General features: G+C 36.7%; 1 protein-coding gene across 1 annotated transcript; it reads right to left on the reverse strand.

Annotated features, from left to right (window-relative positions):
- Positions 1-10,712: 10,712 nt before the first annotated feature.
- On the reverse strand, positions 10,713-11,652 carry LOC141682909 (NDR1/HIN1-like protein 12). Its single transcript, XM_074487594.1, has one exon. It carries the CDS (start codon positions 11,547-11,549, stop codon positions 10,779-10,781), a length of 771 nt encoding a protein of 256 aa, XP_074343695.1. The 5' UTR covers positions 11,550-11,652; the 3' UTR covers positions 10,713-10,778.
- Between the last annotated feature and the right edge of the window lie 7,520 nt (positions 11,653-19,172).

Genomic DNA, 19,172 nt, shown 5'->3' on the forward strand with positions numbered 1-19,172 from the left:
TCTGTTCCCCATCTTCCTCCTCTGTTTTCCTCGCGTGTTTCGGCTGTTCTCCCCTGTCTTTCTCCGTTCCCGTTTCCGATTGCTTGGGTCTCGCCGCCGCTGTGATTTTTCCGGTGAGCTTGGTGGTTCTGATCGGTCTTGTTGGATTATGTATATATATATATATATTGTTGTATATATATGTGTGTGTAATTTATATGTGTGTGCGATGTGTGTGTGAGTGTGATGTGTGCGTGTGTCTGTGTTGTGTTGTGTTGGTGGTGTTGGTTTGGGGCGGCGCGTGGCCACGTGCTTGCTCCCCTGCCTTCTGTGATGTTGTTGTGGGCTGGTTCTTTGGGCTTGACAGTTGGGCCTTACTGCCGGGCCTTGCTGTTGGATTTTGGTTGTTGGGCTCTTGGTTGAGCCTGTGCGTGCAATTAGACTTGGTTGTTGCAATTTTTAATTTTGATTCCCTTTTCTGCAGGGAATTATTGATTAAAATTCGTGATATTATTAATTCGTGTGGGAAATTATTTTTAATTAATCGGTGGAATTTATTCGGATACTCGAATATTTTGAGCACCAATAAATTTTACCGCCGTACCGCGATGACTCGTTACGAGCGGACGGTGGACGGTGATGACGATGGTCTGAGTCCTAAATGTTATAAATAAATAAAATGATTCGTATAAAATGTTTTCGAAAATAAATTGTGCGTGAATATGGAATTGGTATGGAATGAAATTGTGGATTGTTGTGGATTATTGAAGTTGATTGTAATCGACGGGTAGTCTTATAAATAAATAAGATGCTCCCAAAATTTCCTAAAAATATATTCGTAAATGTACGTATTTATATTATACGTGTTACCCCTAACAATATCTCGACTACGTGACTATGTGATTATGTGTATAATAATAATACGAGTCGGGTTATCGGATTGAGTTGTTAGAATTTGAGGATATCAAGCATGTCGGTGTAACTGATTAGGGTATTCTGTATTTGTAGATTCCGATCGAGTTTTCCCAGGATTAAAGTCAGCGTGAAAGCTACTTAGGGTTTTGTAAAGCATTGCAAGGCAAGTACCCCTGACCATTCTTTTATGGTTCAGTGCATATGAATATCTAAATGTTTTACTTTCGTAATGGAACAAAAACGTTTTAAGTTACGTATCCCCCGTATTTGAAATATTGTTTAAAATTATGTTTTGGGGGGAAAGTAACTTCTGAAAACACCTATCTCTAAACGTGATTTAAATGAAAAGAGGATTTGAATAGTGTGATGTGACAGAATTGATTTTGAAAAAGAGATAGGTAAAAGTGATTTTGAAAACTGGATAAAACGATCAGATATGGGATACGTTGGGGCCAGAGTAGGCCTGTTGAGGTGGCGTAAGAGGCTAATTCGGTTGCGCGCACTGTAAAACCGATTAGTCCAGCAGGTCAGAGACCTAGCCAGTCTCTGAGTTCCGGAATAGGTAAATGAGATGGCAGTTGGAGACGTCTGGTGTTGATAGCCTGATCAGCTGTCTTCACATATCCGCTACGTATCTGATTTGGATTTATGATTCCCGTAAGGGCATGAGTAGTTGATACAACGGTTTTATAAATGTGATTAGCATGCTAAAATTGGACTCTGGTATTTTTACAGCACACTGTTATGTTATTTTAATAAAGCATGCTAGTTAGTGATATCCAGTTATCTCTGATTTTCGTTACATAATGTTGATATCATGATTACAGCTCTGTTCCTATTCTTGTTACATTACTGTTTTATTCCGTTATTCATATTTTGGTACTGCTGAGCCATTATGCTCACCCTTGCAAACTGTTATGTATATCTCGCAGATGCCTAGAAGATCAGTCAGACAGACCCATGTTCCCGCCCCTACTGGACCCGGCTCCTCTGAGGTAGTTTGTATCAGACCATGGGGTCTGATGAGTTGCTGAATAAAGTTAGTGTGTTAGATGTTGAATAAAGGGTTTGTATTAATGAGAACCTGAATTATACTTGAACCTGGATTAGATCTTGGTTTGGGGTCAAGTTAGTATATTTTAATAATAATCTCGTTATTTATATTTTGGTTATTGTGTTTGGTGACATCAACTCCTGACCCCGGGGTTGAGGCCGTCACACATACATTTTTTAAATGGTTTAGATAGCACAAAAATAGGAAATTATAAGCAAGTGTCCAAAATAATATTTGGTTCACTTATTACAAAGAACAAGATAAATGTAAGTCTGAAACTCACTCCATTCATGTTGGAGAGATTTAGGACTTACCCTTACCCAATGCCTGACATGAGATCAAATGTATAATACAACACAACTATGATTCCTGAACTTGTGGAAGTATAAACACAGGAACACCCACAAGGATCTTCCCAAGCTGAAACCATTTCTTCAAAACACTTAGTGGCTAGGAAACCAACCACCTCATCTTCTCAAAAGGATGAGGTGAGTATAAGGAAGAGAAATGAGGTAACCTTAACAGTTATAACTGAGAGTGGTCAGGATCAAACTGAAGCTAAGTCATCCTTTGTCAAGAGATCAAAGAAGAGTAAGAAATCTGAGCTGACCACTCAAGCCACCTCTGTATCCTCCCAACAGGATGCAGTTGTAAAAATGGGGACTAAACAGACTCTAGATACATCCTCTCAACAGGTTGTGTCTATTGAAAAGAGCATTCACCCCAATGTACCTTGTACAGAGTCTACACAGCCTGCACCTAAAGCAACTCAAGTGTATGGTAGGAGAAATAAGGATGGCACACACAGTGAGGGCATATCTTTTGAAGCTCCCTCATCCATTCAGGGGGAGCTGCCAATACTCACATCTGAGCAACACTCTCTACTCTCTCAAATTTCTTCCCTACCAACAGTACTTGAATCCAACAAGTGCAAGCTAAATCAAGTGACTTGGTTCAAGAAACCATACTCACCACCCAAACACTACATTTAGATGGTGAGAGGCTACTAGCTGGGGTAGACCTTGATGACACCATAAAAAACATGGGGGATTCATCAGTATTTACTGAAGACCCCATGGATGTCTTAAATGCACCTTCATGTGCAAATCAGTCTTCACGGACTGTAAGGTTTGAGGGTAGTACTCTTGAGGGGGAGAAATCTAATCCTCTCCAATTCAATTGGAGGTTCCTCATGTAGGGATAACTCCCCTCAAAACCCTAGCAGAAATTGCATTAGCAGTTGCTTCTAGGAGAACAATTTCCAATGATCCTGCTATGGGGGAAGCAAGTTTATCACATTCAAGTGACAGTGCTTTGTAAGAAGCACAAGGGTTTGAGACTGGTGCACATGACAGTAACCCAGTCAAATCCCCTCCAATTCAATTGGAGGTTCCCACTTTATTTGAGGAACAACAACTTGTCAAAACCAAAGAGCAATATGTGAGTAAAACTGTGACTTCAGTCACAGGTGGTTCTGATTCACAACCCTCTACCTCTCAATCACACCTCATCTTCCAATGGCTCCAAGACACTGAAAATCAACCAACTACTATTGAAGATCTTAGAGTTGATAAACTTGGAGGCATGTCTCAAATCTCACAACAAATACTCACATCCAATATGTCCAATCAAGACTACCAAGCTATCATGCTCTCCTACTAGGCTGATGTGGAAGATAATCAAGCAAAGATTGTTGATGAAGCTGGTCAGGATGCTAACTGTGATTCTTGGTTGGACAAGGAATTCATAATTGAGATGGATGATGTGTTGGCAAAATTCAGGGAGGAGTACATTACAATTTTAGGAAGCAATTCCAGATCCCTCACTCCATAAGAGGTCTATAATGCCATCAATGAGGTCTATAAGGCTCAAATTAAGGGTTTCCACAACTTTGGAAAAGCTCTACAAATAACTTTGGATGGACATCAAGACAAAGTAATGAAGATAGTCAGAGAAAAGATGGACCAAACCATCCCTTCACAAACTGAGATCAAAAACCAATTTAAGATCTTCTCAAAATAAATGTCTAGGTATGATCTCAGTGGGATTGTCAAAAGTGTAATTCAACTCAAGAAACCATTTGTATCCTTGCACAAAGTTGTTCAAAAGCATATTAGTAAAACCAATGACACAAGGTTGAAGTTAGATCAAATGCACACTGCAAGATACACTCTTTCACCTTTGGTCATGGATGAAATTCAGAAATTTGAGCAAGCTACTTTTGGTCAATCTACTGCAATCTCTACTACAAGCTCTTCTTCTCAGGACATTCAAGATTTCAAGACTCAAGTGGCTTCTTTGGAAAACTCCAATACTTCTCTCAACACTCAGGTTCAGGCTTTGACTTCTCTAGTCAAAAGTCAACAGACAGACATAAAGACCCTGGTGGACTCTCACAAGCACCTTCAAATGCAAAACTCTGTTGCTTTGTGAGCATTCATGGGAAAGATCAAAATTCCCCTACCATCATTTCCAAAACAGACGAGGACTGAAATTCCTACTCCCCTCCTCATGTCTGCCAACAACTCTAAGGGGGAGATAGAGGCTAGGCTAGCAAGTTCCAGATCATCTACTCAACAAGTCCAGGGTGCTAAAAAAGAACTCAAATCAAGGAGTAGATCTTGACATTGAGAGACTTATTAGGGATGCTGAAGGACCTAGCTGAGCAGAGAATTTGATAATTTGCTCAAGGCCCTAAAAGCTTCCCTCAACAATAATCACTTCATATACAAGAAGGCCCTGAACAAGATAATAAACTTCTTAAGGGTGATTATGTTGAATCAAGACAATTTTCTACAAAAGAGGATTGTGGTAAATACAAATGAATCTGGGATAGACAGATGTATGCAGGTTTCCCTCAATTATCTTATCTCAAGGAGGGCATCTGAGTTGGACATTCTGATAAACAAAGTCAGAGTTGTGACTCATGAAGACACCTTGCTGCCAACTGAATTGAAGAATGCTCAAGTGGCTGCTTTTCCTGAAGCATACCTACAGCCAAGTAAAGGTATAACATACATCTATCCAAACACCAAACACTTCAAATATTTCCAAATCCCCAAACAATATGTCATGGACAAGAAGAAGCTTATCATAATTCTGGAAATTGACTTAAAATCAAAGAAGAATAAGAATTACGATGATGTAGAAATGATAAAGCTGTTGGGGAGATACCTGAGTGATGCTGAAGCCAACTTGCCCAAAACTCAAATAAACAAGGATAACTTGGATGATGATGAGCAGAAGAAAGATGATCAAAATCCTTCTGGAATAAATCCAAGTCAATCCACTAATCCATCTGGAAGCAATGGTGGAGAGAAGAAGAAGGTAGATGAAAAAAAATGATAAGAAGAAGAGAGCAAGTGAGAGGAGGAGTAAGAGGAGACATGATGACTCAGAACCATACCAAACCCTAAAAATCCAAACACAACTAGCTCAACCTTTAGCTCAACCTTCAAAATCAACTATCTCAAACATCAAACCACCTCAAGCCTTTAAGCCTAAATTTCTATACAAGCAAACTGCTAACTCTTTCCTAAAATTTCCAATCACCTCAAGCCAAACATCTCTAAAGAAAATCTTAGTCCTACCTTCTGTCAAACCAACACACAAAACTCATTTCAAATATGTTGGGGAGAAACCTAAGAAAGCCAAGTCTACTGAAAAAGTTGAAGTTACTGAAAGGGCCATCTGGAACTGCTTTAAGCAAAGTGACTTTCTACCTTTAAATTGGTGCATCTCAGATGAAGATAATTTCCAACAACTAGTTGAAGAAATAGTTAGAGTCTGGGTGGTATCTCTAAGGGAAGTTAAAATTTACTATGAAGATGGGTCTTTCACCTTCCTTGGCTGTGATTTACTGGATTCTCTTTCTCCCACAGAAATTAAAAGAATGATAAGTTTTCTAAAGGACAATGATACTGCTACAAGGGCATGTAGATCAGTTCTAGCTGACTGGTTAATTACAAGGGTGCAAACAAGAAAAAGAAATGAGGTTGAATCTGAAGAAAGGGTGAGGAAGTATGATGAAGAAATTGAGATGTTCATAAAAAGATCAGAAGAGCTCAAGGCCAAATGAATGAGAAGAATCTCTAAGGATGGGAAATTTCTGAACATTGAAGTTGGTGGATTCTCAAGATTTAGGATTGATTTACGAGATAGTGGTTATCCAAAGGCAGCAATACAAAAACTTATAGAAGCTCTAAGTGGAACACTTATTATAGAATAATTTGAAATTCTTGATCACTTAAAGGATCTCCTTAGAGAAGAAGCAGATACAAAAACTGTCTTTACCTGATACTTGTAACCATTAAAATTTGTAAATCTTCTAATGTATAAAAGTTGTAATTCTATCAAGCTTTATGTATTAATTTCATTTTCCATTTTTTTTAACTTGGGGTTAGTCTTGTTAACAGGCATGAATTTGTGTGAAACAATCTTCTCATAAATTGGGGGAGATTGTTGTGCAAGACATGCATGTACTTTAACAAGACTAAGTCAAATTGACAACCTTAAGTAAGTTGTATTGTAATCTTAATTTGCATTTTATATTTGTAACATTAAAGTATGTAAAAATGTCAAAGAGCAGACTGGAGACTTTCTCCTTTGAACAATATCAAGCCTAAGAATTCTATCTGGAAGAAGATCAAGAAGATCATGCCTCAGAATAATTATGAAGAAGGTTGGAGTTTAATAAATCTATTTTGGAAAAAATATTCTTAAGTCAAGATCTCTACAAGTCACAGATTTAGGGTTATAGAGAAGTCATTCGAGAACTCCAAATGACTTATCGAGAAGTCAGGAAAGCTATTAGAGAACTCAGGGATATCGATAAACCAAATTGAAGACATGAATATTGGAGATATCGACAAGTCATTTCTTCACTAAAGAACTTAGAGTTATCGACAAGTCAACATTCATTAGAGAATCGATAAGTCAAATTGTACTAGAGAACTCATAGATATCGATAAGCGAAAATTCACTAGAGAACTCTGAGTTATCGACAAGTCAAATTTGACTAGAGAACTCTAAGTTATCGATAAGTCAATAATCCACTAGAGAACTCAGAGATAACGACAAGTCAAAGTGAAGATATGAATACTAGAGATCTCGTCAAGCCAAATTCTCTTACAGAGAACTCAGATACCTCTACAAGTCAAATTTATAATGGAGTATCAGAGATCTCGATAAGCCATTAAACTTATCGAGATGTCAAGTTCTCTATAGACCAAACTAGAGATCTCGAGGTAAAATCTCAAAGTACAATTTGCAGTCCAGTTCAATATCCAAGATTTACAATGAACAAACAATCAAACTAGCTGGATTGACAAGTCTACAAAAAGCAGCTTGAAGAGTGTGCAAGATCAAGGGTGAAGATTAACTGACAAAGGAAGATCAAATTTAACATAATATACAAAGATATGCTAAGCCAGAAATGGAAGATATACTTTTCCTTAAATGGAAATGACAAGTGACAGTTTACTAAAGTTAATAGCATATCTTATTATACATTATGTAAACCATCGGTTAACTAAATTATAAAGTTAACACTGGTCTTTTGTTAGTTGTAACAATTTAGATCAGGAACTCTGGTATTCTCTCAAGAAAGAAGTTAAGCTATTTATCAACAAAGAGCTTAGAAATTTTATAGCAAAATATTCTTAATTTTAATATAAAGTTAAGTGAGTTTTGAAAGATCTGTGTTCTTTATTATTGCATGTTTAATTTTTACATGAACACATTTCACTACAACAATTGATTTACTTTGTTCACAACCAAAATAGTTCAAGAAAAACATTAAACACCAAAACACATTCACCCCCCCCCCCCTCTGTGTGTAATTCATTACTTAACAGACCTCCCTTTTTTGATGGAAGTGTTGCACTGTTTTAATGTTGGAACGAAGGTTGATTGGCTTTTTAAGGAGGATGAGATGAAAGATCGTGGATTCTTAGAGGTATTCTTTTTTTTTTATACTAGTATCATATTCATGTTCATGTGTTTTTTCATTTTTTTAAATATTTTGTAGTTAATGAGCAATTTGTGTCTATATTTGTAAAATGAAGTGACATTCATGAGGATGTTATGGGCTTTCAAGCCAAGCATTAATGGATTTGAGCATTGTATCCATGTTATACATATAGACGGGACTCACCTTTATGGTCCATATCCATATGTACTATTTAGTGTTGTGTCATGACTTTAGTCATAATCTTTCATTGGCATTTGCTACTGTCGAAGACGAAAATGTGTGTAGTTGGGGTGGTTTATGAATAGATTTAGGGGTTTATTGCAGGTAGGAGACATAGGATTTGTGTCATCTCTGAGAAAAATGTTGAGATTATGGCAGTTATGCAACAGATTGGATGGTGTGAGCCCCTTAACCACCATAGATTCTACATTAGACACTTTGCTATAAATTTTGTCAGTGCACATAGGGGAAAAGGATTGAAAAATAGGGTAGTTATGTTGGCTTCTCAAATACAAGAGAAGAAATTTAATTTTATATGAGAGCAACTATTGATTGTGGAGCTCCGGGTGGAGGAATGATTTGAGGATAAACCATTGAGTAAATGGTCTTTAGCACATGATGGAGGGAAACGTATTGGTATGTTAACCACCAATCATCCAAAAAGTTATAATACCGCGATTCTTGAAGTTAAAAAGCTTCCGGTTAGTTCCTTGATTAGAGCACTATTTTCGAAGATCGTTGAGTATTTTGATGAAAGGCGGTTGTAAATTGCAACTAAGTTATCTAAAGGTCAAGTGTTTATTAATCATGCAAGCAAGATGTTGAGTCGGTCGATTGTGCGTGCTAGGGGTCATAGTGTCAAAGTCTATGATCGTAATTCTTTGTTATTTGTCGTAGTCACTACGAAAGTGGACCAAAAAGGACGTAATATGCATACCGTTAGAATTCGCGAGTATTTTTGTTCTTGTGGGAAATGGAAAACTTATCATATTCCTTGTTCTCATGTGATTGCTTGATGCGCGCATTTGAAGTTGAGCCATGAACCGTTGGTTAATGAAATCTATAAATTAGAGAATGTATCGATGGTTTACAATGATGTGTTCGAACCCATTCCGAGAAAAGGAGATGCGCGTTGACCGACGAATATTAATTTTTCAAACCTCATCCTTGACAAAGATAATGAGAAAAAGAATGGAAGAAGAAAGCCCACGAGTTTCAAGAATGTGATGGATTTTCAAGTACCGAAAGGGAAAAATGAGTTATTTAATTAATGTTATTTTGCATTCATTGACATTTATTAGTGAAAGTTGTTTAGTATATATTGGCTAAAATAATTTGTTGAATTTGGAGATTTTTATTAATCATTTTATGTATACGTGTCTTCTGTTACTATTAATTTGACTGTAATGCTTTAAATTCGATAATTATCAAAATTTTGTAGGGTTTTCTTGTATTTTAGAAAAAAATTAAAAACACGTAGTAGCTAAGAAAGAAGCAGTAACAATTTATGATTCAGGTGACAAAACGCTACTTATAAAAGTGTTTAGGGTTTAACGTGTTATCGTTTAGCGTTTTACATTCTCTTGAATTTAAAATTACAAGTAAACGTTGTTTTATGTAGCGTTTAGCTTCCTCTAGCATTTTTGTATTTTTAAATATTTAAAGAAAAGTAAGTAAAACATTCTATTATGTAGCATTTTAAGGTTAAACCTAGCGTTTTGATGTTTTTTTTAAATATTTGAAAAAAGTAAATGAAATGTAATATTATGTAGCGTTTAGGTCCAAATGTTTTGCTATATAGCGTTTTGGTTGTAAAATATTAAAAAAATAAAAACAGACGAAACGGTAAATGAAGTAGCGTTATGTCAAAACGCGTAACAAAGTGACGTTATGAAATGATATTTTAAGTTATTATTTTCAAAAATGATATTTTAAATTATTTTTTAACCAAAATGACACTTGGACCACCACCGTGTGTTATATGTAGGATTCTTTCCCAAAAATATATGGATGACCTGAGGCGACAATCCTGTGCAAAATTCAAGTGAAATTAAACTCAAGAAGGATGCAGAACATAGGAAGTCATAAACCGATAAACGATTAGTTGCATGTGTAGCCACGTGTCTTGCTCCTAAACTGTACAGCTAACTGGGCCAAGCGCTAAGTAAGACGGGGTGCAAGTGTTCATGTATGAAAAAAATCCAAACATGAGATCACTCAGCATATGGCTCCATACTTACCCACTAAGAACATTTTTGACGGAGCAGGCAAGAGAGGCGTTAACGCTATTTATTTAATATAACGTGGCTTTAATATCTTCATTAGCATTTTTATTGAAATTATTGAATATTATCGAGGTGTTATAAGTTGGCACGAAAAACCAATTTGGGGCGTTAGAAGCCGGCACCCCATGCTTATATATAACCCAAGTCATAAACTCTGCATCACTCTGACCCAAAAATAATATATATTTATATGTGCAGTTTATAGATGTAGTTTGTCGCGTTTGCAAACGAAGAATTAGTTGTTCTACCTTATTTTCAAAAAGTATTGTGTTATCCGGTAGATTTGTGTTCAAGCGCATTAAATTCAGATTCGAAATTTATAGATGTTCACAATTGTCAACAGTTCTAGGTTATTGAAAAAAAAAAAATAAGGAAATGAAATGCATGATAGTCACATTTTCCTACCATCTTTGGTTATAAATTTGGCAGTTTTTTTCAGAATTAATAATAAGAGATGAAAATAAAACAAAAAAGGGGTTACACAGATCGAGCCAAAAACAAAGAAAGGTATTGAAGTAGCCCCTGTTTTATTATCAATCAACAGCAGAATTGATAGATAGGTGCAAACAGATGATCAAGTATCAACTTTGCAAGGGTGATGATCTTGATCTTGGTCTGCATCATGATTAGAATTAAGCAAAGGAACTTGACCAACCATCCCTTTCTTCAGACCAAGCAGCATATCACAACTGACATAAAGATCATAGTGGGAAGTCTTGATGCCACCAGCTGCCTTGTACTTAATCCTCCCCTGCAACACAAGACGCAGCTGCACCAGTCCATACCCTTCCATATCCATAAGAATATCATTAGCCACATCCAACGACACAGGCACTGCAACTCCCCCGAGAATCGGAGACATCAACACTGTACTATCCTTGCGCTGATGCAGTGGAGGCAGTGTCAGATGGGGAGTGATCATCTGGTTTTTGTAAGTCACAAAAGCCGAGAGACGATCGTAGTAGATAGAGGCCCGGTCGTTGGGGTTTCTTGTCACAACTGTGAACTGCATGGTGGTGGAAATGAAAGGGGGAGTACTTGTGCTCAGATTAAACACCGCAGCGCTCACCACGTTGAATTTAGGCTTGTGGGGACGGTAGATCAACCAGAGTATGAGAGCTATGACAGCTACCAAAACAAGCAATATCAGGATAAATTGGGAAATCGAACGCCATATATTTGTAGCAACATATCCTTTTTCATCTCCTTTGTGACCGCCATTATAACCTTTCCAACCTCCATATCCCCATCTCCTTCTCCATTTCCCTTTGTGACCGCCATCAACTGTTGTCGTGCTGGTCATCTTGCTAGTCTCCTCACCTCCAACCTTAGGTTCTTCTGCCATAGAATAGCCTTTTGTAAATACTAATTACACAAACATGTATAATGTTTGGTTGGGTGTTGATAAAATTTCTAAGCTTTGTAGCATATATGGTGTAATGCTATAGACTGTATGCCAATTTAGATGACAGAATCACAGATAAAAAAAAGTGAGTAATGCTTATGTATCATCAAAACAAATGTGCATGTAGGACACGTGGAAACGAGTATTTACGTTTCTTTTTTGAGTTGTTCTGCTATTCTTCATTTGTCTTGTCTAGTGGGCTGTGAGGTTAGCCATTTTTCTTTTCTACTTGAGTAGACAGAGCGATGGAATTAAAATGTAAAATTATCAAACATTGTTTCTGCGAAGACGCACTAAAAGTCCGGGTGATGGGGCCGCTCCTTCAACGCCATACCTGAATTTTTCGCCGCTGTGAGGGTGTAGCTGTGGTGAGACTCCTACAAAACAACACCGGAAGGGGGGTTTGGGTCCCGCGGCACCTCCGGTGTGAGTGTAAGAACTCGCTTTTGGGGAAGATAAAGATAGATATGAATGCAAGGTGGTTGTGTGTGTATATGAGTGTAAGAGAGTGATTAACCCTAAAACCTTACCTTCTTGGGCTATTTATAGCCCAAGGATAGGGTTTTGGGGTTGGTACCTTTAAATCGTAGCCATAGATTTTGGGAGCGGAGGACACCTGGTTGGAGCGGATGTTTTACACGTGTCAGTGCGGGACTGACCGAGGAATGTTCTGACGATCTTCTGACATGTGTCCTGATTATTTTCCTAATTGATGCATGACAGTTGTCCCTGTCATGTGCTTGGGCGAGTGCCTCACGTGCGGGGATTTCCCAAGGTTGGGATTGGGGGATTGGGTCAGGTAGGACTGGCAGTGTGCGGGACTGAGTTGGGAGTCTAGGACTAATCCTTTCAGGAGCTATATGGAGTTGGGAGTTTAGGACGAGTCCTTGCAGGAGCTACATGTTAGGATTGCTTTCATCAATATGGATTTCTTCTGTTTCAACCGCAGCTTCGATTTTTGCTTGTTCTTTGTTTGAAACCATTTGATTAATTCGGGCTTCGGAGTTCTTCTTCATGTAGAAGTTCATTTGGTCTAATTCTTTTTCTTTGCTTTCTTGCATGGTAGGACTAGCTTGGTCTAGGACCTGATTTGCCATGTCGGCTCCTAGATCAACGGCGTGGGAGTGGTCCGGCTCCTGGACCTGAGTGCTAGCAGATGGTCTCCCAGAAGTATGCATTCCTGGTCTTGCTATTTCTCAAAAATACCAACAACTAACAAAAATTTCCAACTAACAATATGGATCTAAGGTTGCTTTTCGAAAATCTTAAAAACTATCCCAAACGATAGCAAGCAATAACAAACAGCTTTCTAGGACTAGTCTAAACAATCTTCTGGAACTACTCAACAATGCGGTAGAATGAGTGTAGCGGGGTTTTAGAACACAAATGCAATATTCAAACTAGAGCAAAATCGGGGTTCTAAAACGATCAAAGCTAACAATAGCACACACAAACGTGGCTTAAATCGACAAAACAGGGCTCACACAAACGTGGCCTAAAATAACGAGCATACATAAACGTGACTTAAATAATCAACATTCATGTTTATGGAAAAGTTTGGTTGCTTGGTTTCTTACAAGTTAAATAAATGGACTCTTTCAAGATCTTGTTGATGAAGGTGAATTCAGGGGCACCGAGACCCAAGGATGGAAAGTCCCTCCTAGCGCCAAATGATAACTCCTGGTGGCGGGGCCGCTCCTTCGACGCCATGTCTAGTCCTTGCAGGAGTTACATATACTATCGATAGGTTTTATTTATTTAAGTTGATTTGATGCGAGATATATGAAAAGAGGGTGAAAGCAAATGCCTTTCAACTATGCCATAATTATGTAAATTTCTTACTGTAACTCAAAACAAAGTCAAGCTAATGTTCTTTACAATTCTTTCTTCTCCGTGGTACCTCCTGTCTATAAGTGGTAAAAGACACTTTGCCTGGTAGAAGCTTCCAAAATTATATTGGCAGATTTTAGGAAGGCCAAATACTATACGGTGGGGTGCTAATAACATCAACAAGGTTTTTTCTGAATTGATTCAGGGTGGCTACTTTCATATATGCTAGGTTATGATGAGATTGCTGTACTGCACATTTATCAACTCATGTTATACTTGTAGCTTATTTATGTCAATTATTGGATTCTAATATATAGTTTTATATTTTACTAGGGCTGTTCACGAACCGAGCCGAGTCGAGTTTTGATCGAACAGAGCCGAGCTTTAATTTTTTTTCTGACGAACCGAGCCGAGCCGAGCTTTCTTATCGAACAAAAATCGTGTTCGAGCTCGAGCTCGTTAACTAACGAGCCGAACACGAGCTTGTTCGCGAACATAAACGAGCCGAGCCGAGCCGAGCCAGAAAAAATTCTGGTCAACCGATGTTTGACTGTGAAAATAACTTATCAAATGAATTTATTTTTTTTGAAAATTTGGTTATATCACTAAAATATATATATCTTGACATCCATACGGTTGGATCGAGGAAAAATATTTTTAAAAAAATCGAAACACCAATTAATGACTAAACACTAGTTAGTGGTAATAGTCAAACTACTACTTAACTGTTAAAATAACAAACCAAATAAAATTATTTTGGTCTGAAAATTTGGTTATATCATTAAAATATATTTATTTTGACATCCATACGGTTGGATCAATTAAAAATAATTTTAAACAAGTCGAGATACTAATACAGGACTAAACACTAGTTACTAGTACTAGTCAAACTAATTTTTGACTGTTAAAATAGCAAACCAAATAAAATTATTTTGATCTATAACTTTGGTTATATCAATAAAATGTATGTATTATGACATCCATACGGTTGGATCAATATAAAATATTTTTAAAATAATCAAAACAACAAATCAGGACTAACCACTAGTTAACGGTAATAGTCAAACTAATACTTGACTGTTAATATAACAAACCAAATAAAATTATTTTGATATAAAAATTTGGTTATATCATTAAAATATATTTATTTTAACATCCATACGGTTGGATCAATTAGAAATAATTTTAAATAAATCGAGACACCAATACAAGACTAAACATTAGTTACCAAGACTAGTCAAACTAATGTTTGACTATTATAATAGCAAACCAAATAAAATTATTTTGATCTAAAACTTTGGTTATATCAGTAAAATATATATTTTATGACATTCATACGGTTGGATCGATATAAAGTATTTTTAAAATAATCGAAACAACAAATCCGGATTAAACACTAGTTAGCGTTAATAGTCAAACTAATGCTTGACCATAAAATAGAAAATCAAATAAAATTGTTTTTGATGTGAAACATTGGTTATACCATTAAAATATATATTTTATGATATCCATACGGTTGGATCGATGAAAAATATTTTAAAAAAAATCTTAACTAAAATATAATTATGAAGTTATATTTTAAAATTAGAAACTAAAATATAAAATTTCTAAATCACGTCAAAATATATCACATATGGTATGCAAAATGATCGTTGGAAGATAAAAAAAATATAGTGAAGTCGGATTTAAAAAAAAATCATACATATATAAAAATATTTAGGATATATTCGAATTTTTTTGAATTTTAACGAACGAGTTCGAGCCGAGCCGAGCTCGAGCCGAGCCGAGCCGAGCTCGAGCCGAGCTTGAGCCGAACAACCCAAAGCTCGGCTCGAGCTCGATTTGCTTAACGAACATATTTTTCTGTTCGAGTTCGAGCTCGAGTTCGTTAACGAGCCGAGCCGAACGAGCTCTTAACGAGCCGAGCTCGAGCTTGTTCACGAACAGCTCGGTTCGTGAACAGCCCTATATTTTACAGTCTGTTTAATCTTTCTCTAGTCATTGCATTAATGAGGGAAAACAATATTGGAAGGTATCAAGGTGCAGGCAAATGAATATAGACTACGATGACTTCAAATTGTACAACATGTAGTACGCAACAAAACAACTTAAACACACAAATTCTACACAACATATATAGCATTAGCATCAAGACAGGAAAAAGCTAAGGCTCTAGCCAAAAATGCTTTTGTTCCTTTAGACGGGCCTTCTCAGCTTCCAAACGAATTTCCTCCTCATCCAATTCGTCACTGTAATCCTGGAAGGTGTTTCCAGCAACATTGACTCCGACCTTTTCAAACCTCTCAGTACTGGTCTTCAATCCATCCCTCAAAAGCAGTAGCAACTTCATCTTTGATCCTAGTGTCGGCCAATTTCTTCTGAAGTTTTTCAACCTCATACTATTGAACAGACCCAACACGTTTCAGCTCATCACCAAGTGCAGCGTCACAACTCCCCAACTTAGCAGTCAGCTCAGCAACCAAGGCCTAACCCTTCTCTGCATGTTGGTTAAGGTCTTTAATCTTTGCAATCAGACCAGACTTCTCTCTTTCTAATCTCGAGTTCTGTTCTTGAAAGTTCTTCAACTTTGTAGTTGTAACAAATAACCTTTCTCCGAGTACAACCTAGTCCTTTTCCAAACGTTTTACATCTCTTTTTAAGGTCACAGTCTCAGACACAGCTTTCTTCAAAGACTCCACTTCAGCTTGAAGCAGCTGCTTCTCCTCATCACTTCCACTGCTTGCAGCATAAACAACAGTGATTCGAACAAAGTCCGATAGAACCTAAAAGAGAATAAGTAGTGGCACAAATGAAAAAAAAGTCTAGTCCCCTTAACAGCAAACTAGTAAAGCCTTACCCTTCCCATCCTCTCCAAGTAGCAAGAAGTTATCTCTCCTCTAGACGAAAACCGTCAAACACTTGCACTGGCGGACTATGCCCAGTTGTCCATCCCTGGCCCGGCTTGACAACCACTATGCAATCTTGACTGGCTTTAGCAACTTGAGGCTTGATAATCGGAATCCTCTTGGGATCACCAGGTCCATAAGAATGACTACTGATCTAAATCCTATTTGGATCAGCATCTGGAACTGGAATAGCATCATCCAAGATCTCAAGATCTGAAGTAACCTTAGACTCTGTAGGCCTTGCATCCTCTGAAACAATATGACTCACTGAGACGAATTTTTCCTGGTTCCGGTTAACATCCTTATTGACTTTTCCTTTCCTTGAGAGAATCTGAAGGCATTTTCTTTTTCGCTCCAGCCTCAACAACCCGAAGAAGAGTTACTCCTCCAACTGCAAGTATATACAAAGGGAGGTATCAAATACACAATCAAAACCAGTAAATGATAACTTGAAATTATCTAACAAAGCTACTTATGATGATGCTGCTCTAAAAACTGAGGATTCGTTAATTGCCTATAATTATAAGTACATTTGGTCCCACAAAACTCGTCGAGTACAGAGTCAGGAAAATGGGGCTTACGATTAAGATCTTTGATATGAGCAATAGGAATTACCTACCCTCCCAGGTCCAATCAACTCAAGATGAGCCCCGTAGAAATAAACCCATTTCTTATGCCATCCTTTATTGGAAGATAGGCTCCAAACTAAGCTCGTTCTCTTGGGACGAGTACTATAAGATGATAAATTCCCCCTTTAATTTTCAATTCATACATATAAAACCATAGTCAAACAAAACAACAGGGATTGCATGCCTTCCAAAAGTAGGCATCATCCAAATCCTATTATTCTTATTGGGAATACTATAAAAGCATCGATAACGACTACTGAGGTGATCTAGACGTAGATCATGATTTACATAAAAACTAGTGTAATTCAAACTAGGTTCATTCCCAAAAGATTTACTCCCCAGAGCCACAGCTTCATTTAACATCCTACTAAGATCTTCCCCAGTTCGAGAAGAGGCAGACTTATCCTCATATTCAGATGATTCATCAGAAACATCTTGAATGATGAGCCATTGACGAAGAGGCTGAGAATTCAAAGGCTCAAGGTCATCAACCAAGTGGCCAAAGTTCGGGTCTGACACAGGGTTGTTGAAATTAGTAAGATCATCTGGACTGTTTGAAGATGACAGGTTGAAATGAAACGTAGAAGAAGAAGAAGCCATAACTGGGACGTACTAGTATAAACTCTCTACAAACACATATTTATACATGCATTATGTAAATCATAATCTTAAATTCTTAATCAACTAGTAGAAACGGAGACATTGAGGAGAAGAATACGTACATGAAGAGATGAAAACACCAAGAAGAGACGCACGGAGAGCAAGAAATAGTGAAATACCAGCACGGTCACAACTTTAATATGCAGATGAGCTAGCAGTCGCGTCGGTTTTCGAGTAAACTTTAAAAAATATCTCATCCCTCAGTCCTCTGATTCGTGCCACCAATTACACCTCTTCTCATAACCTTTAAAATTCTGCGCGAGGAAAGAAAAATATCAAGCCTCACAAAAATAAAATCAGGAGTAGATTAAAAATAAAATAATTCTATTGCTACCGAAATCAATCCGAATGTCACGTGTCATAATCTGATGGGATACGATGTGATTAAAATGGATCAATATGATGTTAGTGTTTGTTCCCTAGAGACAACACTATGATGTTTAAATTTAAGACACTAGGATTATTAATGTTTATGTTCTATCGATTATTCCTTTTATAATTTATTAATTCTTAATTTACTGCGATAAATGTTATATTAATAAATATCCTTGGCATATGATATGCAATTCTATATCTTCAAGTACGTGACTTAGAAATGAGATTATGAGAATAGTATTAATATTCCTAAAGGTCCCTAGTCGAGTATTATTATTCAGGGACAATAATAATGCATTAAAACTGATGTGTTTGTTGACTAATGATCACATCTCATTGATCATAGGTATGATGATACTAAAGTAAAAAACACAGGAAGATGTATATGTACATGGGTCTCGACTGACCCCATGTGAGATTCTACATGTCTGTTGTGTCATAAGTAATTCTCACAGTGATAATGATGTAATGGTCCTTAGACCTGAAGTCATTATATTTCTATACGAGAATTAATATATATTGATTCCATTAAAAGTTATTCTTGAACGGGTAATGATAAAAGTGGAAATTGGGTATATTATGAATCGTATGAGAAATATGAATGATTTAGATGGGATTTAACCCTCCTATTTTAGGAGTGATATTATTGGCCTCTTGTGTGAGGTAGACTATGAAATGCGTGGCCACGCTCAAATGTTGATTTGATATGATAGTCTACTCATTGATCAAGGAAACCAAGATTAAACTATGATGAAAATGACACATAACATGCCTCTAGTTTAATCTATAATATTTGGTTAAAGAGATTATATTACATTGTACATTATTCACAAAAGGTTTAATTGATCACCGATTCAATTAATATTACTTGTATAGCAATGATATATTACTAGATGCCGCTCATTGCTTGCGATTTTAAACTAGATTTAAAATTCGTTGCTAACGTAATAATAACCTATAGGGTCACACACTAAGAATGCTTGAAAGATTATTTAATTTAAATTGGATTCAAATTATATTAAAGTAATTAATATTATTTATGATATTAATTAAGTATGACTTAATTAATTAGATAAATATTGATATTCGACATTACTAATATTAATTATGAAATTTATTTGTTAAATAATTAAGTGAGACTTAATTATAATACAAGTAGGAAT

Source organism: Apium graveolens, chromosome 9 (genome assembly GCF_009905375.1).
Source record: "Apium graveolens cultivar Ventura chromosome 9, ASM990537v1, whole genome shotgun sequence".
NCBI lineage: Eukaryota > Viridiplantae > Streptophyta > Magnoliopsida > Apiales > Apiaceae > Apium > Apium graveolens.